The sequence below is a fragment of the Lucilia sericata genome, unplaced genomic scaffold, assembly GCF_015586225.1.
Source record: "Lucilia sericata isolate MDLA Ls3-8-SP2 unplaced genomic scaffold, ASM1558622v1 Contig000036F_arrow, whole genome shotgun sequence".
NCBI classification, from domain to species: Eukaryota; Metazoa; Arthropoda; class Insecta; order Diptera; family Calliphoridae; genus Lucilia; species Lucilia sericata.
This window is the reverse complement of record NW_023994074.1, coordinates 309,392-336,321: the sequence shown is the minus strand read 5'-3', so window position 1 is coordinate 336,321 and position 26,930 is coordinate 309,392. Positions and strand designations below refer to the sequence as shown.

General features: G+C 30.8%; 1 protein-coding gene across 7 annotated transcripts in view; it reads right to left on the bottom strand.

The window, feature by feature from the left end:
- Positions 1-213: 213 nt before the first annotated feature.
- LOC119612994 (cerebellar degeneration-related protein 2-like) overlaps positions 214-26,930 on the bottom strand; it is a 180,302-nt gene continuing 153,585 nt past the window's right edge. For all 7 annotated transcript variants that reach the window (XM_037968924.1, XM_037968932.1, XM_037968949.1 and 4 more), the window contains 6 exons: positions 6,477-6,589; positions 5,596-5,744; positions 5,063-5,526; positions 4,877-4,976; positions 4,600-4,795; positions 214-2,326 (listed from right to left, as the gene is read on the bottom strand). In XM_037968924.1, coding sequence (XP_037824852.1) covers positions 920-2,326; positions 4,600-4,795; positions 4,877-4,976; positions 5,063-5,526; positions 5,596-5,744; positions 6,477-6,589 — 2,429 coding nt within the window. In that variant the 3' untranslated portion in view covers positions 214-919. The remainder of the gene's footprint in view (positions 2,327-4,599; positions 4,796-4,876; positions 4,977-5,062; positions 5,527-5,595; positions 5,745-6,476; positions 6,590-26,930) is intronic.

Here is a 26,930-nt window from a genome sequence, read left to right as displayed (position 1 = left end):
AGTTTTTTTTTTTTTAATTAATATTTTAGTTAAAATTTTGTTTTTTGAAATTAAAAATGTAGAGGGATTTATTAAATATATAAAAAAAAAACAGAATTCGTTGATTTAAGACTTAAGAGAAATTTGGTTTTAAACTCATACTATTTACAAAAAAAAAGAGCTATATAAAAATTAATGAAAAACTTTAAATAAAATATAATTAAAAAATTTAACTTTTTTTAAAAGAAATTTTAATAAAATTAATGCGGATTGTGCGCTAAGCCCACAATTATCAAAAATAAAACTCTTTGCGTTACAGTTGTTGCTGTTAAAAATTATGCACTTAAAATTAAATGTTATTGGTTTGTTCAAGTTTTCAAAGTAAAAGGACATTTTTTTAAAAAATATAATTTTTTTTGTTTGAAAAGAAACTAAATTTAAATTTAAACGTAGCTACGCTTTTTACTAAATGAAAAAACAATTTAAAATTGTAAATAAAAATTGATTTAAAATTAAAATAATTACATAAACAGGAGAAGTTAAATTATTATAAAAAAAGGAGTTAAAAGAGTTTAAAGTTTAAAGGAGAAAAGGAAACAACTGAGAGATTCAGCTTCAATGGCAGATGAATAATTCTTAATATTACTACTTATTTTTTGTTGCTTGGTTTGGGGCTGATTTTTTTTGTTCTTTCTTTTTGGAGGAGGGAGTATACATCTAAATATTAAATTATACAAATATTGGTAGTTTTATTAATATTATTATAAACAATCAAATGAGAGAGTGGGGGTCATCTTTAGTGATCAGGGTGGGTGTTGGGGGGTGGTCATCACTTATTGGGGAGTAAAGACGAAGACACCTACTTAAATTTATGAAGACTACTTATGTTCTTTTTGTTGATTACACTGGGGGATTTTTTTTTATATTTTTGTTCGTTAATTCAGTGACGATGATTCCTTCGTCTTTGTTGCTGTTGTTGGTATTGAGTATGATGATGTTGTTTGCAGGCATCGGCACGTCTTAAGACTTCCGCATACGACAAGTCAAGTTTCTTTAGTTTGTGCAAATCTTGGGATACAGTACTGGGCCTATAGGGAATGTTGCTTACATCTACCTCACCCGAGGAGTTGCGACCTCTGACCGAACGATTATAAATGATCATTGAATTACCATTCCATTCGAATTTGGAGCCACTGCGAGAACCCCGTGATGATCCGGGTGTATTGTATTGATCGGGAGTGGCAGCCATTTGTGACTCTACATAGGGACGTACTTCTTTGCGTTTCTTGCCACTGGCCACAAAAATGCGTGGTGGTGTGGGTAAAGCCAAGGGAGACTCAGAGCGATCACTAGAGAAGTTGCGATTCTTGCGACGATTCTTTTTCTTAATGCCTACACCCACGGCCAAATAGTCCAAAGGTTCTCGTTTCAAAGGAGTCAAAACACGACCATTTTCAATGATTTGCTTGCCACTGGGCGAAGTCAATTGAGCAATGGAGGCCGCTAGGGGAGGCTTGTTTTCTTGGTTCTTTTCAATTATATGTTTTTTGGCTGTTTTACGTTCTAATTTGGTAATGCACTCCGACATGGCAAAGGACTGTTCCGATACGGCCGAAGAGATAACACTTTGAGCATCATCGGCGAAATCAACCGGCAATTCTTCGTTGGCAGGAGTAACAGGTGGCACTTTTTGAGCATTAACACCATTGGGATGAGTATCATCCAGCAAAGGCAGCTTATCGCCCTCTTCTTTATTTTCGGCGGCCTTCTTGAGAACGGCAAAGATTTCCTTGAACAGTTCGCGGTATTCGGGACGATTGCGGAAGCGTGAATCAATGGGGCTGGCATCATCATAAATGCTAAATTTACAGTCTTCACCATCACCAATCGAGCAAAGGAAATAGCCGGGTCTCTCATCAGTTTGGGTGCCCTTGTTGCTGGTCTCATCCGAAAAGCCCGAAGAAGAGGTTTCCGCTTCCGAGAATTCCGTAGGAGTGCGACCACGATTTTTATCATTTTTGGTATTAGAATTATTGGTGTCGTTATTCATGCTGCCATTGCAGCTGCTGGCCGCATCACCATTGCTGGAATTATTGCAATTGCCGGTATTTTCATTATGGGCCGCCTGGAACATGAGTTTTTGAGTTTGAGCAAATTCCCCAGATGACTGGAATTCTTCGGCCAAAGACATGCCGCCACCACCAGCAGCAACAACATGATTATTTTTGCGAGCAATCGATGAGCGTTGCACCTCCAATAAGGCTTCATATTTCTCCACCAAATCACGATAGGGATTAGGACTACCGGGTATATTCAAATCCAAAGAATCGGGATGCTGTGGCATAACCTGGAAATTATGGGCATAATTTGTTTTTGAATTTTAGAGATGGATAGATTTTTTTTTCGATTTTTTTCAAATAAAGAGAGAGAGAGCGGCATAAATGGCATGAGAGGTGTAAAAAATAGTTTTTAATTAAAATTAACAATGTTCATTTTCTAACTTTGCTTAAAGAAAAGGTTGATTTTGGTATTGAGTTTTTGTAGGTGGTGGAGTATTTGTATACTGGTAGATAGTATATTGTTTTAATGAGAGAGAGAGAGAGAGCTTTCATAGATAAGAAGAGTTAGCGTAATGTTTAAAAGAGAGTGTTTAAAAATAATTATTTAAAACAAAATTATAATAAAAATACAAACTTTAATAACATGCCTTCCAATCAGCAAAAAATTAAAATTCACATTCACTCAAAATTCAAAGAAATTTATTAAACTTATAAAAAAAAACTTAAATATCACACAAAAAACCCTCATTATTATGTTTTTAACAACATTTTGTTAAACAAATTAAATACAACAATATTAACAAACAAAAAAAAACGTTTTTAAAGAAAAACCATTAAGACGGGGGGAATGGATTTCAAAGGTATTAAGAAGAGGGTTTTAGGAAAAGGTGGGGAGTATGGTAATGAATGAATGTGTGATATTAATGATTTAAAATATTCTATTTAATAGAAATTTTTAAAGAAAAATTGTTAATAATATTAAATATTTAACAAAATATGAAAGAAAGAGAGCTCATTAATGTAGAGTTTGTTTATAAGAGAGCGGTGGGTTGTAATAAGAGTAGTTAATAACGGAATGATAAGTTAAGTTAAATACCCATATAATAGATAAGGCCTTTTTTCAAATGTTATATTATTTGCCGATATTTGTTAGAGTCTTTGTTAGGGTGACAGTGACCAGGTGTTTAGTTTAGTAATGAAAATTATGGAAAGATGAGGAGATGCTATGAAATTGGCAAGTTCAAAAGTTTGTATGAACAGTTATTTTTGTAGGGAAAGTTTGTCTTAATGTTTTTCCATGATTTTACTTACTTAACTAAGACAATATAAATAATATACTTTGTTTTTTACAATAAAAACTATATAAAATAAATTATCCACACAAACACACTGTTAAAACTATAAAATTAGTCTAATTTTTATAAAAAAAAGTCTTGGCACATTTAAAATGTCAAAAAAAAAAAAATATTAATTAATAACGTTTAAAACGTTGTCTTTAAAAATATGTCTTTTTTTCGTATTGTTTCAGCTTTAAGATTTGTGACCCTGTATAAAAGCATTCTTTGTCCAGGAATGTTAATATTAAAACTTTAAAGTTAAAGTTAAAATTCAATCAATTAAACAAATAACAAACAAAATTAGAAATAGAAAACTCGGTAAGTACAACAAAAAACACAAAAAAGAAACTAAATTTAAGAAAAAAGAAGTTTGAAATGCACTCAAAAAAAAATATATATATAAAACACTTTCGTTTGTTTTTTGTTTAAAAATTTCTAGTTTTGTGTCAGGTCAGAAGAGTAATGAAAAATCTTCATCGTCTGGTATGGAACTAATCATACGGCTTATAACTATGGCCGGCCATTGCAGCATTTTCGCCACCCATGTCATTAGACTGAAACGTTTAACGGTTTTCTGCCAAAGATCTAATAAAACCGTATCTAGAGATATGGGTATTTGTTCATGCAGGTACTTTGTGTTGACATTTGAACAAATCGGACAAGTAGTTGTGGTAGTAGTAGTAGTCTTTACTTGTTTTTTAGCCTAATAAAATTATAAATATAAGAAAAAATAAGAAAATAAAAAAAGGTAGAGAAAACAAATCATGGTGTTTTTTTTTTGGTTTTGGTTTTTGGAATTGTTTTTAAGTAGTTTTGCAGATAAAAAAGGAAACATTAAAGTAGTGGAAACGGAAACGGTGTGTGGATAAATTAACAGCAACAGTTAGAAGACATATTATATTATGTTAGACATAAACACACATTTACACAAATACATTAACAGTAAACACCATACAAAAGGCTTTTGTTTTAGACAACCAATATGATATGATTTTAGCCATGAAAATGCTATTTAATGATTGAAAGGAAAAAAACACCATTTTGTAACAGAAAAACAAGTTAGGAACTTAACATGAGTGCTTGGTAATGAGTTTGGTAATAATGGCAGTTTGTTATGGAAATGAAACATTATTATTTGAATTGTATAAATTGTTCTAGTAAACTATCAGTCAGCCTCGTAATAAGCCAAACAGCAGTGTTTTAAAATAGAAACAATTTCTCACCTTAATGGACATGCTGCTGCGATAGGCAGCCTGTGAATGTTCACTGGCATTATCATCACGATTGCCTTCTAAGTCGAGCAGACTACGCTCTTCATCTTCCTCACATTCCTCGGTGGGTGCCAACGAGGATTGTTCATCATTAACAGTGAGGCGATCATCCATAGAGCGTAAACAACGACTGCACATTTGTCCTTGTCTGTAAGGGAAAAGAGAGGGCAAAAAGATAAATTAATTAGTTTTTTATTTAGTATTATTAAGTAAATATATTACAACATACCTGACTTCATCTAATATAGATAATTCATCATGCATGGATTTCATTTCCTCTGTGGCACTAGTTTGAGCAATACGACTTTGTAAAGATTGATTTTCTTGAACTAATATTGGAAAAGCAAGGAATATATAAACAATTAATAAGTTTTATGTTAAAGTTGTTAAAATTTGTAAAAAAGAAAATACTTACTTATCGCCACCAATTGTTCTTCCAATTCACCACATCTTTGCTGCTCGGCCATAAATGCTCTTTTGGTGGTCTCCAAATCACTAACCAATTTAATAATTTCATCATTACCCTCCTGACCACAAACCATGCTCAAATCAAACGAACTATCACCTTCTATACCACTAATACCCGTTGAATTGGCATTATTTCTAGAAGCAGGAGAGGCAAAAGCAAAACTACAATTTTCGGGGGCGGTAGTGTTGGCATCATAACCGGTTTGCACAGTATCTGAAGGTGATTCGGCATTATCTTTATTCAAAGTGGGTTTCAATTTAACGCCATTGGCATCAGAGCCCGCCTTATTCTTCTCCGCCAAGAGACGTTCATTTTTGCGTCTCTCAAAGGTTAAAGATTGGCGACATTCTTCCAATTGTTTAGTCAGTTCTTCACAGCGTGACTCCAAAGTCTCGATATTGTGACCAAGCCTATAAAATTTAAATTTCAAACAAATTATTTAAAAACTATTTAGAGGGGAAAATAAAAATTATACTCACGTTTTTATATGCTTTTTATCGGCGGTATTTTCAACGAGCAAACGATGATTGGCACGCTCCAAATCTTGTATACCGACTTCCAATTGTTCATAGACCTTTAAACGAGAATCGTTTACTTCCCGCAACGCCGTAGTATGCTTTTTCAAATACTATTTTTAAATTGTATTTAAACAAAAAAAAAATAAAGAAAACAAAGAAATTAATTAGTTTTAGTGTAAAAATGTTGAAATAGTTTATGCATGATTGATCACGAGATAAGAAATTGCAGTTGTCTACACTCATACACACACACTTTTATTTAGATTTTATTTAGCAGGGGTCACAGCTAATTAAATGCCAACAGATAAATTTAGAATAAAATGCAAAGAAATAAAATTCATTTCAGGAAATCTATTTAACTGACCCATTTTTTGTCTCTTTTAAAAAAAAAAAAAACATTTGTTTGTTTTTACATTTAAGGGGTTAAATATTTTATGCTTGATTGCAATAGTGTTAAAGTGTTGCAGCAACAAGATCGTATTTCTGAGATTACGGAATTTGGGTGTTCTGCATAGGTTTGCTGTGAAAACCAATCAGCTATAACCATAACAACACTATGGCAAATGTTGGAAAGTTGTTGAAACAAAAAAAAGAAAAACCAAATACTTTTACGTATTTATAAGGTTTTGTAATAGTGATCTACAAAAGCATTGAACTCTAACGTTCATTAATTGATCTTGGCGCCTTTTCTTTACTAAACTAAATAAAACCAAAGAAAATGTCAGTTAATGCTACAAACTGTGCCACAATTTAATGTAAAAATACTAACAAATTGCCAAAAAGTGATCTCTAATCAACGATCATTGCAGCAAAAACTAGGTTTGTTTAATTAATACACTTACCACAATTTCCTGTTCTTGTTCCTCAATAGTATGTTTGTGCTCTTTTAAAAGAGTTTCCAATTCTTTGTTGCGTTCCAGTAAAGTTTTACCCAATTCAGCAGCCAATTGAAGATCTAGAAAAAATCAAAAAAATATAAAACCAAAAATTAGTATAAGATCACTTATTAAGAAGCTAAAAAACAATATAAAAATTATTCACACTTTTCCCAAAAAAAACTTACGTTCATCAACTGAAGAGAAATTTTCAATATCTTTTTCAAGTTGTTGGAAATTAACATTAATGTTCACCATTTTTGCAAAGTTTTTAAAGAAATTAAAGTTTTAAATTTGTTGTACAAATTGAAACAGTTAAACTGTCGAGTTGTTTTAGGTTTGTTTAGTTAGTACGTTCGTAACGAAGCGTAAGACTAGACTGTGTCCTTTCGTTGCTCGACCTAGACATTTTATACTAAATATCCTCGCATTAGAAAATGCTACCTGTAGTTAGTAGTTTATAATTTTGATGTCAGCTGGCGGTCCTTTAATCAGGTAATAAGATTTAATGTCATCAAAAATATTCGCGGAAAAGGACTTTATTTCAAACATATGCAAAAATAGTTGTAAAATGTCTCAAGGATTAAACAGGTAGTTGTATTATTACAAGGCTTGTTATTTGTTATTCTAAGAATATTTATGATATTTTTGTTGCAAGCTAAAAATCCTAGTTTAATTGGAAAATACTTAAAGTAAGAAAACTGTACCTCTTTTTAAAAGATAATTTTTAGTACTTTGAATTGTAGGGCTATACATAATTTCAACGAAAATTTAACTTTTTGCATTAAAAAGAAAGCAAATAAAATTTAAATTTAATTTGTATTTCCAAGTGGAGAATTTTCGTTACTATATATTCAGATTCGAATGTTAATTCAAAGCCCCATTTTAGAAACATATTACCTACAAAAGACTTTTATTAACCCCCGTATTCAGTATCTCGGACGGAAATTTTATTTACAAAATTTGTATGAAAATGACTCAATTTTTAAATATTTTTTGAGTGCTTTTCATACAAAATTTGAAAATAAAATTTCCGTCCGTGATAGTAAATACTGGTATAAATGTGCTCATATTTTAAACTTGTAATTATCATCAAGAAAAATTCTACAATGATAATAAAGTAACTACTTTTTTTGTAATATTTATGAAAATTTCGTGCATAATACGAAATATTATTTAATTAAACCCTTTTATTAATGACAAACGACAATACTTTTAAGAAAAATTATAACATAATTTACAAATTATTTTCATAATTAGGCAGGGATAATTTTCAGTGTAAATTAAGATTTAAAGCATATCTGGATAACTTGAATTCAAGTCAAACTAAATTTATACTTTTTAAAAAATGTGTGTAATTTACACATTTCCGTTTGCACGGTTTCAGATTTTCGATACGACATTATACCTAATTAAAATAGGCTTCAATTAGACATCATTGGCGACATTTTTGCAAATTATTAAATAGTTCTTCTTTTAAATCTCGAGAACCTACATAAGTATATGCGCAATACAATTTTAACTAATAGGTGTCCCTGCCTGCCTAATTTTATGCAAATTGAAAAAATTTAATTTTCTAAAGGATTGAGTTGCACTGAATATCGAGACTCTATATTCAAAAAGTGCTAAAGGAACGCTAGGGAATCATTTGCAAGCAAAAACTCATTTTGGCCCCAGGTTGAGTTAGCACTTTTTGCATAAAAGGTGTTGATATCAGAGCAAAATATCACATATTTACTTTTAGACGATCGACTTCTAAGCAGATCTAGCCATGTCCGTCCGTCTGTCTGTTGAAATCACTATAGGCAGTTGAAAATTTGCATAAATATTCTCTATTGATAAGGTTTGTTTAGTATTGAAAATGGGTAAACGTTTTCAGATAGCCCCCATACAAGTTAATCCCCGAAAAACAGTTTTAACGGGTATAAATGTTTTAAAAATACGATTATACCGATTAAATTCGACATAAATAAGTTTCATATGAGCCAAAATCTTCGTACCAAATTTCATGAGGATGTGTCCATAATTGACCCTACCCCCCAAATAAGGATCCCTTCAGAAAATTACTTTAATGCTCATTAATGGCTTAAAAGTACGAGTATAGCTATGAAATTCGACATAAATAAGTTTCATACGAGCCAAAACCTTTCTTTCTACTGACTTTTATGAGAATCGGCATTTGATTGACCCTACTCTCATTACTGGCTTAAAAATACGAGTATAGCGATGAAATTCGACACAAGTAAGTTTCTTGGGAACCAAAATCTCTCTACCAAATTGTATGTGGGTTGATCCATATAAGGTCACCTTCAGAAAATTTCTTTAACGCTAATTACTGGAATAAAAAAGCGATGATATTCGATGTAAATAAATTTAATATAAACCGAAATTAGTCTACAAAATGGTTTGAGGATCGGTCAACAATTGATCCTAGACTTTATATAAGTTAATTTGAAGAGTAGGATTCAATAAATTACGAGTACAGCGATGAAATTCGAGATAAAAAAGTTTATGTATAGAAATATAATTAATCATTCCGAATTTAGCCGCTATATAAGGTTCCCTTCAGGAAATAATTTGTTTTTAAAAATAAATATTTTGTTAATTTCAAGTTGACTTAAGCTTTTTGTACGGCATACGGTTTGATGGTGGGTATATGAGATTCGGCACAGCCGAATATAAGACTCTCACTTGTTTTAAAAATAAAAAGTTAAAACAGTTCCACTTTTATTACCCCCCAAAACTTGATGTTTTTTTTAGAATTATCACTTTCTTTCGAAATTTTTAACAAATCTACAAACAAATCTGATTTTCTAGTCGTTAACAAATTTTTGCAAAATGTGCAAAAACTTCGTGATCGAATTAATATCTCTCTCTATTCGGTCACGAATGATTTATGAATTGCATTACAAATAATCCACATTTTGAAATAAATGTAGATGGCGTAAAAGTATAAATCGTTCAGATCTATACCAGAGATAAAAGCCTATGCAAAATGATAGGCGGCGGCGGCGCAACAATCCTAGATCGGCGACGGCAGCTTATTATAGAAAATATCGGCGGCGACTAAATTGTCGGCTCAATTTAACTTTTTCTTCAGAAATTGACCTTATAAGCGTTTATTATATTGAAAAATCTCTGTATCTCTGTCTGTTATATAGAAACCTGTCTCTATATAAGTTTTTTCTGCAGAAAATGAACATTTATAGTAGTTTTCACTCTTTTAATATTAGCACAATATTGTGTGGCAACACTTTTCAATTTGCCATAAGAATTTAAAGTAGTGGCAACTCCGTTCAAATTGGTGAAATTATTTTCTGAAATACATGTGCGATTCAAATTTTTATCAGCGGCTACGTTTAAGCCGACTTTGCTTTTGAGCCGAAAGAAGTCGGCGGCGGCGCGGCTTGCCAAATATTACCGGCGACCAGCCGCCGCCGATTTGAGCCGTCTCGGCTTGTATCTCTGATCCATACTACGGTTTGAATCCACACTAAAATGAATCCTACTTTTAAGAATCTTGAAGTCTAAGGCGACATCTGCAAAATTTTTTAGTATAAAAATAGATTCAGATAAAATTGTCTTAATTATAGAGAATCTTACTTTCTTTTCAGAAATAATAAAACAAAAAAATCATTATCAAACTTCTTAATCTGAAAATATACATATTCTGTGGTTAATAACCTATAGACATAATTAAAACTATAAAAGATCAGCAAGATCATATTTAATATTTTAATATCATCTATCTTTATACAAGTTCTTGCACTACATTCGAAATAAATCTTCAAAAAAAATTCTATTCATGGCTTCCGGTTAGCAATTCAACGCATAATATTAACATTTCTAATGCAATATGGTGCTTTCAAAATTATCAATAAAATTTATTTATTTAAAAAAAAAACAACAAACTTGAATAAAATTAAATATTAAATAATTTCCTATAATGAGACTGACTCATCGTCAACACAAGTTGCAAATCTGTATTAATAATACCAAAAAGTATTGTTTTGAATTTATTTCTTTCACACGACTCTAAAACCTGTCTAGGTGTTTGTTGTTAATATATATTTTAAATTTGCCTTTAACGATTTTGGAAAATTTTTTAAAATATAAATACTTAAGCAAAGGTTAATAATTTAATTTATTGTAAAAATAAATGATTAAAGCAATTTAATTGTGTATTTATATGATGCATTTTAGAGGCATAGGTACAGCTACTCAAATAAATTATATTTAATTATTTTCTTAAACATTTTCCATTATAAACATTAAACAAGTTATTAAGTAGAAATAACTACATAGAAAATCTCAAATAAATAATTGTCTAAATGTAAACATGAGCTTTAAGCATTAACTATAATTTTAATCTGTATAATATAATGTATAATTTTCTTAAAAAAAACCTAAAAATCTCACAGTTTATTTTAAACAAATTTGAAATTTTAATAAATTTATTAAAAACATGCAATGCAACATACATATTTTAAATGTTGTGCGTGTTTAATTCAATTATTTAGAATTTTTACTTTCGAAATTATTAAAAGTTTTGTTTAAAGTTCTTGAAATTCCATGTAAAGAATTTCTTTAATACTTTAAATTATTTATAAGTTCAGTGACTTTTTTGCTGTTTTTATAAATATTTTTACTTGTTGCTTCTCATACTTACAAAAAAATTGCTTACATTTGAAATTATAATTGAATTTCTTGTAATTTTGTTAAATTTTTTTACTACGTGAAAGAATTCTCATGATATTTATTAACAAGAAATTTAAAAGAATTAAGTGGTAAATTATAATATGATTAACTATTAGCTTTAGAGTCAACTATAATCGAGTAGAGTCAATCACAGTAGAGAATAGTCGACTGTTGTGCAGTATAGGTGAGTATAGTCAACTTCATTCGCCTAAAGTGTAGTTTTGTTGACTATAATTCAGTAGATCGAGGAACGTCGACTCAAAAATCAAGCCTAGTCTACTATAATCGACCAGACTCAACTATAATAGAGCAAAATCGACTAGAGTAAAGTGAAGTAGAGTACAGTCAAGAAAAGTCCACTAAAGTTTAATAGTGTCAACTACAGCAGAGTAAAATGGGCTGCACTTGAGTAAAATTTACACCGACCCGAATATAATCGACTAGAGTTGATTAAAATCGCCTACAGTGAAGTAAAATCGATTACAATAGAGTATAGTCGGCTACAATCTAGTAGAGTCGACTAAAGTCAAGTTAAGTCGAGCACATTCGATTAAAGTTGATAACATTTGAATAGTGTCGACTACAGTCTATTGGAATTTGAACAAAATCTTCTACAGTAGAGCAGAGTGGGGTAAAGATTCGACTAAAATCGACTGCAGTCTAGTAGAGTCTACGTCAATCGAGTAGAGTCGACCACAGTCAAGTAAAGTCGACTGGTGTCGACTACAGTCAGCTTCAATCGTCTACAGTCAGCTTCAATCGTCTACAGTCTAGTAGTGTTGACTATAGTCGAATAAAGTCGACCCAAATCAAGAAAAGTCGACACTACAATCAAGTAGAGTCGATTATAGTCGATTAGACTCGACTACAATCGAGTAGAATAGACTATAGTCAAGAATAGACTATAGTGTCGACTATAGTCAAGAATAGACTATAGTGTCGACTATAGCCGAGTAAAATCGATTGCAGTTGAGCAAAATCTACAACAGTAGAGCAGAACCAAATACAGTCGACTAGAGTCGAGTAATATTGACTCTAGTCAAGTGGAGTGAACTATAATCGTCTATACTCGTTTAGACTCGACTCAACTCCAGTCGATTTTACTCGACTACAAATGAGAGCTCAACCGAATACAATCAACTAGAGTCGCGTAGCATCGATTGTAGTCAAGTAGAGTGGACTATAATCCTCTATAGTTGGGTACAATCTAATACCCAAATTCAGTAATGTAAGTCAAGTACATTCGAATAGTACAGTTGAATAGTATCGACTACACTCGAGTAAATTTTACTACAGAAGAGCTCGACTTAGTCGAATAGAGAATCGAGTGCAGTCTAGTAGAAAATGGATTAGAGTAAAGACGGCTACAGGCTTTAAATGATTAAAGAATCGACTACAGTCCAACAGATTCGACTAAATCCGAGTAGAATCGTTTAAAGTTGACAATAGTCAAATAGACGATAACAGTCGAGTCGAGTAGACTACACTACAATCGAGTAGAGTAAGCTTCAATTTATTATAGTCGACTACAATCGAGTGTAGGCGACTACAGTCAAGTAGTGCTATAAGAATCAACTTTAATCGATTATAATCCCAGCAAAATCTTTACTTACCCGGTAAGTAGGCAAGTAATATTGGAGCAAAGTTTAAGTACTTTCTTTTTGAGTGAATAACTGCTTATTTTTGTTTGACGATGACCAAAAAATAACTGGTTACAAATGTGCTTACCCGACTTTTTCGGATTTAAAACCGGCTGTACAGTTACTTTCTGTGTTTATTAGTCTATTCTATTACCAAATGATCCATTAACAAGTTGTTTTATCGTGCTATTTGGAATAGTTTTTACACAAAGGTATAAATCAATATTTCTTCAAAAATCTTCTAATATCGACTAGGTTTAAAACCATTCACTAATTCCTTATTAGACATACGCTCTATACATCTGGCTACAAATCCTATCCAAAAAATTAAATAATTTTATTAATAAAGACCACTCATTACCAAGTAATGTGTGAAATAACTACATCACCTACAATACTCATTACCAAAATTTGAAAATATTTTACTGGGTTAGGCTGTAATCGAGTAATGTTATCTACAATTGAGTAAAAGCTACTACAGTAGAGCAGAGTCGACTACAATCGAGTATAGAATTGACTAAAGTCGAGAAGATTCGAGGTCTTACTGTAGTTGCAAATACATATAACAAAAGTATTTTAATATGAAATCAATTTTCTGACAGCAATTTGCATTATTAAACAAATAAACTTAATGATATAATTTAACAGAGCATTTTTATAATAATTTTATTTAATTTATATTAAACAATAATATTTTTCTTATAATACTGGAAAACCAAAATTATTATAATTTTCTTGTTGCAGCTGCAATGAAAATGTTTTCAAAGATGGCACAAATGTTTGACAGCAGTTGGCATTTGTTTATTAGCATTTTATATTTATATAAATTTAAAATGTTTAAAATCATACCCATATGCCGGATTTCTTTTTATATTTGTTATAAATTTAACTCTTTAATGATAATAACTAAATAAAAAATATATTACCCAGCTCTGCCTTGGTTTACGCATCATGACTACACTGCAGCTTGTCATTTGGTTTAACTTTTATTTGTTAATTTTGCACATTAACTGTCAATCATGTTGTCATGTTTTTTTTTTTGTTTGTTTTCATTTTCATCTTTTACTAAAAATTAATTGTTTATTTTATTGTTGTTTTTTTTTTATTTTTCAATTTCTATTTTATTTGTATGTTTTAGAAAACTACAAGCTGTCTTTGGTTTGTCTGTTTATTTATTTTATCTGTTCATTAAGTCATTTTTCAAATGAAATTACACACATATATTTGTTTAAGTAGAAATTTGTAAAAACAAAATATTTTAAAAGTTGTTTTTTTTCAATAATTTGCAAATGATTTGGTTTTTGGTGTGATTACATCATGTTAAAAAATGAAGTATTTTACATGTTTGTTATTTTAACTGATTTATGTTTTTTTTTTAATTAAATAATTAATTCAATTTAAATTATAGTTAATTTTTGATGTTTAGTAGTTGCTTAGTTGCAATTAATTTAGTTAATTAAGTTGGTATTTGAAATTAAGTGATAAACATTTCTGAAATATTAAAATAGTAATTTTAAAATTTATGTCATTTGTCAAATCAAAATTTTTAATTTGAAGTAACATTGACCTAATAAGTTGAGTAGTATTTGGCTACAGTTGAGTAGAGTTGACTATAAGCGAGCAGATTCGACTTTAATCGAGTAGAGTCAACTACAGCGGAGTAGAGTCGTCTACAAGCGAGTAGATTCGACTTCAATCGTATAGAGTCAACTACAGCGGAGTTGAGTTGACTGTCAAGTAGAGTCGACTACAGCAGAGATGCGATAGTCGAATAGACTCGACTGCAAGAGGGAAGATTTGACTTTAATCGAGTAGAGTCAACTATAGCGGAGTAGAATAGATTAAAGTCGAGTAGAGTTGACTGTCAAGTAGAGTCCACTATGGTAGAGAAGATTGTACAGTGGAATAAAGTCGACTACTATCAAGTAGAGTCGACTATGGTCGAGTAGAGTCGACTACAATCGAGTAGAAACGACTAATAGTCGAGTAGATTCGACTATGTTCGAGTAGAGTCGACTATGGTCGACCAGAGTCTACTACAGTTGTTTAGAGTTGACCACGACCAAGTAGAATCAACTTCAATCGAGTAGAGACTACTATTAGTCGAGTAGATTCGAGTATGTTCGAGTAGACTATGGTCGACCAGAGTCTACTACAATTGTTTAGAGTTGACCACGATCAAATATAATCAACTTCAATCGAGTAGAGACGACTAATAGTCGAGTAGATTCGAGTATGTTCGAGTAGACTATGGTCGACTAGAGTCCACTACAGTCGTTTAGAGTTGACCACGATCAAGTAGTTGATTAGTTGATTACAATCGTCGACAAGAATTGACTACACTCGAGTAAATTTTACTACTATGGATGGAAAGGTAGAGAAGATTAGATAGTCGAATAAAGTCGACTACTATCAAGTAGAGTCGACTATGGTCGAGTAGAGTCGACTAAAATCGAGTAGAGACGACTAATAGTCGAGTAGATTCGACTATGTTCGAGTAGTGTCGACTTTGGTCGACCAGAGTCTACTACAGTTGTTAAGAGTTAACCACGACCAAGTAGAATCAACTTCAATCGAGTAGAGACGACTAATAGTCGAGTAGATTCGAGTATGTTCGAGTAGACTATGGTCGACTAGAGTCCACTACAGTCGTTTAGAATTGACCACGATCAAGTAGTTGATTAGTTGATTACAATAGTCGACAAGAATTGACTACACTCGAGTAAATTTTACTTCTATGGATTAGTGTCGATCACAGTCTGGCAGAATTAACCACAATCGATTAGTGTTGACTACAATCGAGTAGTGTCGACTGCAGTCTTGTAGATTCAACTACTGTCGAGTAGATTTAACCATATTTGTGTAGATCCGACTATAATCGACCAAATTCGATATGATAGAAAACGAATATCATATGTCTACTGCTACCACTTCAATTAAAATTGGAGTTAATCTCTTTGGCAAATAAAAAAAATATAATTGCAAATCCCAAATTCCTAATTAGGTTTATAAAATACCATTTTAAAGAAAAATATGATTAGATGTGTGAATATTCAAATTGTATGCATCCCAGGCGCATTAAATGTGAAAACACACACACACATATTTTCTATGTAAACATGGTAAATTTCCTGACTTTCCAAAACAATAAAACACTTTCAAATTATATTTTATGACAATATGCGTTTGTTGGTATCTTCTCAAAAAAAAAAAAAAACAACTACAATAATGGAGTATTGTTTTGGAACATGTTACATTACTACATGGTTAATGCCACGAAAAAAATCCTTTTCCTTTCATTTCCATAAGACAAAGTGTTATCATTTTTATGCGTTTCCTTGAATTATTTCCATTTCACAGGCAGGCAGAGCACTTTTCACACAAAACGCAAACTACCATCATCATACTAAAAGATGCATGCATATTTTTACTATTTTATAATTTCGCAAAAGTTCGTTTGGGGACTTTCACTTTCCTCATATATTGAAAAAATAGAAAAAAATCTTTGAAATAAAAAAACAAATTTTGGTAAATAACGCAATCTCTTACAAAATAATAGTAATGATCAAAAAAAACCCCCGAAAAAAATTACACACAATCTCTTCTCACATACGCGCCTTAAATGTGCAATATTTTATAACTTTTAACAAACATTTTTGTAGCATCATCCATAAATAATAATAAAATAAACACAAATTCATGTAAATCTTTCACTTTAATGTCATCATCTGCATTAACTGCTAAAAAAGGAAAGAAAGCAAAGCAACTTCCAAAAAAAACAAAAAACACAACTTTTGCATTTTGTAACATGTTGCATTTGTTGGCCCGGCTTCTTGCAATTACGCACAAATTTTAAACAAATATTTTACTTGCAGGCTAGAGCAGTTAGTGGACTCACAAAACAATTGATTCAATTGATTAGCGTACAATTAATCTTGCTTTGAACATACAAAAAAAAAAAACAATTTGCACGCGTGGCCACCATCCACATTAGTTGAACGACAACAACAACAACAAGTCTTGTGTTTCGAAACAAAAACATACATCTAAATTAGCCAGACATCTGGTCGAACGGTCAAACATTTGCGAAATGAAGGTTTAATACATTAAAACAAGTGTCATTATCATTGAAAGGCAATACCAATACAATGGACAACAAACTACTGCTGCTGACGCTGCTTTAGCTGTAGTATTACAACATGCTGTGGCAATTATAGTGTACACGATTATTTGTATGTTTGTTTGTTGCACAAATAACAATGCACGAGTAAAAGTACGTGAATGTTTGAAAAATTTTAATACAATTGCAAAGCGGTATTTTTTTCTTCTTCTCCGACCGCTGCTCAACATATTGTTACTTTTAAGAATTTCAAAGAAACACAAAAAAAAAGTTTGCAAATAATTTGCCAAAGTATGTTTTAAAAAGGCATCATTAAAGAGTTTGAAATTTTTCAATGTCAAAATGTCTTTATAATGTTGTGTGTTGTTTGTTTTTATTTTGGAATGGTCATCAAGAAGCATGTGGAGATACATACATATATATATAACAATTTAAGATATTATGAAATCGTTTTAAGCAACACAAACATTTCTAAGACCTTAGAGTGGTTAGACGGTAGTTGTAATATTTTGAATCCAAATTAAGGGTCCTTCTGTTTCCAAAGTTACATTTTATTATTTCAGAACTTGTAGTCGATCCCATCACATTCGTCTATTTTGTACTCCGCTTCTCATGAACTAATGAATAAATCAGATCATAGCAATGTGGTTTTTTGATTTCCAGCTGATCTTTTGAAAGATCATTTGACTGAAAAGGTCGTATTTATTAACTCCTAACTTGCAGTCGATCTTATTTCATCCCAAACTCTATATATTGTAGTTTCATGTTTTGGATCAAAGTTATATCCAAACACATCCATTTTATTAGATTTCTAGAACCTCAGTAGCAAGAATATATTGTCTCCAAACTTACAGCAGATCCTACCTATCTTAAGTCGATTTTGATTCAAGATTTTATTATATCTCTCTATTTTGTACTTCGCTACCCATAAACAATTCAATCAGATCATAAGAATTGGGTTTTTTGATATCCTGTTGATCTTTCGCAAGATCATTTGACTGAAAAGATCGTATTTATTCACTCCTAACTTACAGTCGATCTTATTTCATCCCAATCCTTATATATTGTAGTTCCAAGTTTTGGATAAAACACCGCAGCAAGCATCGATCTGTCATACGAAAAAGTATTGCAAAGGATAATGTTTCTAATGGTTTCAATTTCTGTCTCGATCGCCGGAATGCTTAAAACCAAAACCCAAGGTCTAACACCGACATTGGCCACCAAAATCTAGATCATCACCAGATCCGGTTGATCAGTTCAACCGACATTTATATCAAGATCAATTTATGGATCTACAATTTTTGCATAACAACATACCACCGGACTCTGTCTGCAGTATGAATTTTAAATACAGTCTACGATCCAAAGCCCTGACACGAAGATATCATCAACAATGGATTCAATATTATTGGATTAACGCAAGCTTTTCAATTTAGTCTGCTATAAAAAGTGTTATGCTTCCATTGAATGACGAAGATAGATCCGTTTTAGAATCGTCAACTTTTACGATAGCGCCAAGTATTTTAAATTTATATATCTACGGTTTTTACTAGTAGTTCGGATTGTAAAAAGATCTTCTGTATTGGAATTCTCAAATATTTTTTTCAGTATCAGATGTCGACATTTGAAACTGTTATTCCCTCTTATTCGGAGGCCAACGTGATTCTTTTCTGAATAAGAATCTTTATCATTCAATTCAGTATATTTAGAGGTTGCTGATTTGCAGTCAGAGGCCTCTCAATAACTTGAAGATTTTGCGCCCGTAGTTTCTCATCTAGATTTAGGTTATGGAGCAGAAAATAATACTTTGAAAAATCGAAGTTCAATTACAATAATTTCTGACAAAGTTCGCTAGAAGGCTATTAAATACCCAGTAAAAACTTTCATTACCATGTAAGGGGTTAAAATGCTAAAATTTACTTACACAATAGCATTTTAAGTCATTATTTTAACACGGTGATGTCATTGCACGGCAAGTACTTACCACAAACGTTTACAAGTAATAAGAAAAAGTATTTAATGTAAATCTCATGAAAAAACGTATACAGCTTCCATATCTTCACTGCTAAGATGACTAATGAGTTAGAAAGTATTTATATAACACATTATTAGTAGGGCCTTATTAGACTACTTCTATGTAATCCAGATGATATGTAGTAGTCATTGAAAATATGTTGTTAGATAAGTAATTACAATTGAAAGCCATTACCTAGTTTTTGCTGGGTATCACTAATGAATTCTTTAAGTTCTGGATATCTTTTAAAGAATCGGATTTGATGCGATTGAAAACCTAAAACCCTGGCTAAATATTCACATTCACGCTTCGAATGGTCAATTGTAGTTCTAGGCACTTTCTATGATTTAACTCATGATATTTCTAGTTCTGAACTTGTACATTTGGGGATTAACGCTGACAGAATAGACTTTCAGAACAACATTTTATAAATAAAGTTGTCTTGGCGCTGTTATAACATCTCAAAAAAGGCCGATATCTCAAATCCCAGATGTAATTGACACATTCACGATTCGAATGATGGTGGATTGTGGTTCTAGGTACTTTCTAAAAGGTGTAAAAATTGCGTTTTTTCAAACATCAAGACATAATATGTCAAATCCCAGATGAGATAGATTCAGAGGCGAGACTCGGATACAGCAGAATTTAATCCTTTAGAAAAGTATACTTTGATCTCTGGGTTAAAAATTTGTGGGCGTGTTAAAGGTACTATAAAATTCATTTAGAAAGTTGAAGAACCAGAACGATTTCAAATTAAACTACTTCCAATCTTTACAATATTTAAGGAAATCTACAAATTAAATTATTTTGTTTTTCTCGAAAGCCTATTGTACTCTCAAAATGTTAACAATTTGGGAACTATATATGAAATGCAATGTAAACTATACTTTCAAATACTTGCTATTCATCATAAATTAATTTTAATTAATGTTTCCAAATCTAATTAGCTGATCGTTAGATCAGTGTATATATCATAATTATTATTTATAAGGGAACATACATTTCTCTGCGAAAACAATAAGATTTCCGACAAATACTACAACTACTATAACATATTTATAATGACTAGTAAAATTTCAGTTATTACAATGAGACAATTTGTTTTACAAAACAAAAACCTAAAGTTTGTTAAAAAAAACCAACTTTGAAGACAACTATGAGTAGCAATTACAATTTGCATATTTTCCCGTCCAAACGACAACTGTGTATGTAAGTTTTATTCTATTGTTAATTTTTATTACATAAACAATTAACAGAAAAAAAACAAAAAAACTCAAATAGAAAAAAAAGACTGGCTTAAAGTAACAACCCACGCATTAAATACTTTATAAATCTAGACAAACTTGTAGAGCTGCTGTTAAAAGTCTTAAAAGTCAAATGTTGGCCAACTTAAGCTGGAAACCAGTAAGAAGTGGCTGAGTTAGGCGGAAAAAAAAACAACACAAACAATGGGCAGAACCACTAAAATATACACACTTCCATAACAATTAGAAGCAACTACCAAATAAACTTATTTAACCATAAAAACACATCTGTTATAAATAAAAACTCTAAACATGCATGTTGTCCGTCCGTCTGTCAGTCTATTATGAATAGATCATTTTTTTTAATTTTCTGCTCATTTCTTGTTTCTATACAAAAATGGGTTAACAAATGTTTTAATGCAGTTTTTTTTTTGCAGTGTTGAGTAAAAATGCAGAACAAATTAACTCTAAACTATTGTTGTTTAGAAAAAAAACAATTTTTTATTCTTTACTATTTTTAAAAAAATGCCTGTTAAAATTCAAATATTGTTTTGTTTAGCAGCCTACGCACTCATTCTTTATTGCATTTTATTTTCATGCGAATGTAATAATTATTTTTTTTTTCGTATAAGTTTTTTATTTAACAGACATTTTCATAGTTTAATGCAGAAAAGGAAAAAAATGATTATTACACAAGTTTTTTGTTGGTTTGTTTTAGCAGTAATTTTTTTTATTTGTTTGATAATTGAGTATGCTAAAATAAACTCATACATAATGCTAAAATTAACTACTAACCACTAGTTTCTTTAATTAGTTAGCTGAGGTAATTTATGAGGTGTTAAATACTAAGTTTAGTTTTTTATGTTTTAATTAATATTTAAGAAAAATTAACACAACTTATTGATATATATGTATATGTTTTAGTCATGGGTTCTTTAATAAGAGATTAATAAACGGCATAAAGTTAAAATTAAGTAATTTTTACTCAAATCTAGCCGGTGTAATGTCAGAAGTATAGCTTTAGAATTTAGAACATTTTTGAAAAAGTTCATTGACCAAAAAATAACGAGCTTTTTTCAAGAATTATATTCTTGATTTGAGCACGATGCGTACTTGAATCAAATTTTAATTAATTGAAACTGAAATATAACCTGTCACTAAAGATCACTAGAAAGTAAGCAGCAGATGCTGAACTAGTGATGTTAGTAGTTTTTTGGTCATAATGAACGTATGTCTTTCGAAACTGATTTCAAAGGTTCTAGCACCTATTCAATTAAAAAGAGTTTTATTTAGGATAGGTCCAGACCGGACCCCCACTCAGACGTTACCCAGCTTTGGTTTTCGTTCTGCGCGTCAGATGAGTTCGGTCGCTATATTTTGAACGAAGCAAGTACTGTTTTATTAGGGATATGTTCCGATCAGATCCTTAGTTCAGATGTTACCCAATCTTTGGTCCGATCCATTTAAGTGTTACATACCATTAAATTAGAGTTATTTGTCACATCAGTTTGATCGAAGCAATAAACATTTTTCCATTATGCTAGAACGTTAACTTAGTTTAGGATCAAGCAACAAATGGGATTTTTGAATGAAAATTAATCCGATATGTAATCGATATCAATATCGGAACCTGAACATACATATTCTTACTCAAACAAGCCAAGATTGCAAACTTGTTCCAGAGTTTAAAATATGTCGTCCAAGTGTATATTTTCTTTTAATTGATCGGCTTTTTGAGTTAAGACAAAGCGAAACTATATACCCATTACTCGAGTCTACTCAGCACGGTGGTTGTTGTTGTAACAGTTCGACTGTGGCCGATAGTTTTTACTTCGGGAAAAAGCTTTCGTTTGATACAGCTTTCGCTGGGTTGACAATTGTCGTTGGAACGACCTTATCTTACTCAGCACGGTGGATCTATATGGTTTATTTATATTCGATCCATCGAATTTTTGAGTGAGATTCTTAAATAAGAAATTAGTGATCACTCCCACTAAAATATGATTTTTCTAGTGAAAATATAGTATTCCATTTCCGAGATATCTGGATGAAATGAGTGACATTTTTTCTCAAAAATAAGTAAGTTAAAGCAAACTAGAAGAAAACGAGTTATTGTGTAAAAATAGTTCGACTGTAGCCGTTAGTATCTTCCTAAACAAAACGTTCGTTTGATACACATGTCGATGGGTTGACAATTGTCGTGGGAACGACCTTATCTTACTCAGCACGTTGGATCTATTTGGTTGATTGTCTCGTCTTCTATAGACGATCACTAATTTTTCGCATCGATCGATCAAATTTATGAGTGAGATTCTTAAGTAAGAAATTAGTGATCAGTCCTCACTAAAATATGATTTTTTTAGTGAAAACATAGTATTCCATTTTCGAAATATCTGGATGAAATAAGTGAAACTTTTTTCAAGCATAAAACTAGAGTTTTTGTGTTAAAATTGATTTCGATTCAAAATGGTTTTTTTAGTGAAATAATCAAAGTAAACTTTTTCCCCATTTTTTTTTTAAATCTAGAAGTTCTTGAGTTAAAAATTCGAATTTCTGTGGAAAACGAGAGGTTTTAAAATAAAAAGAATGAGAAACTTTAGTATTTTCCATCTAAAATTGATTTGTTAGTAAAAAGATTTTTATGGAAACGTATATTTCTGTCTAATCGGGGTAAATCTATGCCTTCTAGATGCAAAGATATGACACCGATCAAATCAAATGAAATTGTGGCAATGTGATTTGATTTCATTGGGGCTAATTTGATTTAATTTGATCGACGTTATATCTTTGTATCTAGAAGGCATAGACTTACCCCGATTAGGCAGAAATAGCAGCCTTTATGTTGTAATATTGACTACAAATTGTCGTATGTCGAGGAAAAATAGTCGTATGTCGAGACAAATGGTTTCGTTAAACGTCCACAGAATTGTGTAATCATCCAGAGACACTTAACTTGAATTAGTACATATTTGTCAAGGAACTGTACTGCAAAGAGCATTTCCTCCTCAACGAAAACTTTAATCGTCTCCTCTTTAAGATACTTATGAAATAACATTAGACCCAAAATATTTCATTTAATATAACAAAACAAGGTATATATTGGCCTATATATTTGATGGAAATATATATTATTATAATTTTATATAAAAATCCCAAAAAAAAGTCAAGGTCATTTGCAAATGTTTGTTTAATCAAATGCAAATTTATTTAAAAAAAACTTAAGCTAAATATTAAAAAAGATAAAAATTTTTACTTTTTAAAAAAAAGCTGCTCTAAGCTTCATATAGACAGCAGACTAAACTTATAACTATTTATAAATTTAAAATAACGGAATTAGTTTTGTAATATTGTAATTTTAAATATTTATTATAATTTACTATACTTTCAAACCCACTGTGCAATTTAGGTTAATCTTTTTGGGCAACAAAAAAAAGTATTTCTATTAAGTTGTTAAAGCACCTATTTATATTTATGAGGATCAAATGCCAACTAGATTTGGGAACGTTTTGCACTCGAAATAAAGTAATTGGCAAACATGATATAGTTAAATATCAAATAATATCTTGCAAAAAAATATATATAACAAATTACAAAGTGCTAGAGGCAAATTTACAAAATAAAATGATAATTTTTTTCTGTTTTTTATGGAAACAAATTATTTAATAACAAAACAATAGACAACAATTTAAAACAAAACTATAACAAAACAACGCATTTTTAAGATTAAAAAAAAAAAAACGTTATAAAATATTTTTATAAAATTTTACAAAAATAATTTGCTCCAATAATTGAGCTTTATGCTTATTTATGGGTGTTACTATAACAAAGCTTTTATGGTTTGAAAGCGTGTGAATGCGGTTAAATAGTTTGAGGCAAAAGAAATAAAATTATGTTGATAAAAATTTGCATTAAGTGTTTAATGTTTAATTTGTTAAGGCCCTTTCTGGACATTTCTCTTTTTTTTGCTCTACCTGTTGAGTTCAGATAACTAGAGATGAGTGAGTTACAAATGATTCATGGCCCAAAAATCAATTGAATAATAAATAAAGTTTGTTGTTTTTTATTTTGGCAATAGAAAGTGAAATCCATGGGGATTTATTTTTATTATGATTACATTTGGCAATTGAGTAGGTCGATCGGTCAAAGACTTAACAAAAAATAAAAACAACTCAAGCTTTATTTAAACAACAATATAACAGAAATGATCAAAGAAAAAAAGCTTTCATCCCCACCTAAAGCGAATTAATTAATAGTGGATGGATTTTTTACACAAAAACTGAGTTTTTTTTTTTGCGTTATGCACGGTTTAAAAAAAAAACATATTTATAAAAAAACAACATTGGCAAAAAAAATATACAATATTACTTAACAATTTATGAATAAATATTTGTTATTTTTTTGATTTTCTGGGATTTGTTTGTAACACACTATATAAAAAGGTTGAGATATTGTGGCTGGAGTTTAGTCAATTTTATAACGCAGTCAAAACGAAATGTATATAAAGAAATTTTTAATATTTGCTGTAATATTTTGCCTTTTAGAGGCTTTAAAGGTTCAGGGTGAAGAAATGCTAAATACAAGTGAAAAATCGGTAACAAACAAAAGTGAAGAAACTAAAGAATTAAAACAATTAAAATTGAATAATAAAAATATACCCGATAATAATATTAAGCCTCCCGAATTGGTGAATAAAACTGAAAATTTAGAAAAGATAGCCGAAACTAATGAACCCACTCATGACACCCCTAATGTTTTAAAAGTCATGGAAATAGCTTTAAACGATGAGGATCAAGTAATGTTGCAAAATCTAAATGGTATTATAGAAAAAGTACCAGAAATGAATACAACTAGTATGCAGCAAAATCGTGAAGGTAAATCGTTTAAAGATGAAAACCTTAAAAGAGCAGCCGAAGCTTTAACGGATGAAGAAATTACTGAAATTATAAAATCCATATCATTTCCTCACGACGATGAAATCACTGAAGATAGTGAAGCTCATAAATTAGCCTCAGAAACTGAAGTAGAGCCTCGTTCGACGGAAGGAACACGTCAAGAAAAATCTTTAAAACCCCATAGTCATGGTTATTATGTTATAGCCTTTACACCCGTAGAAGATGAATCCGATAATAAACTACACGATACATTGCCCTATACCAGATTACAAATTTTACCCGCTGAACGTTCCATGAATGGTGATGCCATTGATAATCCTAGGTTTATAAGCAAGAAAAGTTGGAATCGTTATATCAGACGTATAATGAGACAAATACGCAAGGGTACAAGAAAAATACAACGTAAAACCAAAGTCAAGACCCTTAAAGAAGAACCCACAGTGGAGAATTTCCTTAAACGCATGTATAAGATCAGTCAAGAAAAGCGACTGAAACAGCAACAGACCAAAAAGAAATCTTCTTGGTTTATATGGTGATTAAAAGCGTTTAAGATTAATTTTCTAAGTTAAGATTTTTATTTTTATTTATTTAAGAAAACTCCTCGAAAAGAAATCATTAATGTTAAGAAGTTATTTTGCTGTAATTGTGAAAATAAGACTTTTTTTATATATATATTTAATAAATTATTTTAATTAACTTTCTCTTCCGACTTAGTGCTTAAAAAAACAGATCTTTTTATTTATTAAAAAAAAAAACTAAAAAAAAAATCGTAAAAATTCTTGTTGCTTTAAGCCAAGCTTGTTTAGTTGGGGAACCAGTTGACAAAACATATTACATGTTTTAGCCAAATTTGCCTTAGCTTGACAGCTGGGATGATAAAAGCGGCCAGAGGATAGCTAAAGCATTGAACACACAGGTGTTTTTCCCTAAGAGTTATAGCAGCTCACTGCTGGTGGTGGTGCTGCTGCTGATGATCATCAATGTCTTGACTTTAGTTGATGTGTTGTATCAACTTGCCCGAGGAGTTAGTTAACTTTCTCGTTTGCTACGCATGTTTAGTTTTGGCAAATTTTTCTACAGAAAAATTTTGCTAAAGCTCATATGTGTTAAGGAAACTAAATATCTAACTATGTATTTTTCTCATCTTCTTCTACTTGGCAGATTAACCATTAAAATTCATTACACACCTACGGTTTTTTTCTTTCTTCATATAGAAACTATTTGCCAATGCCAGTTTTTGTTATTAAAGTAAAAAAAAAAAAACTTTCCTCTTCATTATTACCTTGCCACAACAACAATAATGTTTGCAATTTAGAAGAAAAAAACAACATAAAAAATTCTTTTAGCAGGTTGGAAAGTAAATGAGGGCCCCTGTTGCAAGCTCATGCAACTTGTTGCTGTTAGTTGGTTACATTAATTTTCTTGTTTGATTAGATAGTTTAAGTCTTGAGTTGAGTTTTCTATTAAATTTATAGTTGCGACAAACAAAAGGTATTATTTAAATAAAAATTAATTGAAAGTTTTTGTTTTCTTTTTGCATAGAGCAAGAATTTTGCTGTGAAAATAAGAAATTTTTTTTAGACATGGGTGAGGTGTTTGGAATGTTTGATTGGAAAGTTGGAAAATACTATGTTTTGTATTAAAAAGTTTTAAAAATAACTTTTAATCATTAATCATTTCTAGATGTGAGAATAAGAGACACTTTGGTGGAAAATTTCCATGCAACTCTGTATTGTGTCTTGACTAACCTACTCAAAGTGTCTAGGCAATAAATCTTGTATTTTTACTTTTAATTTGATCTTATATAGACTAT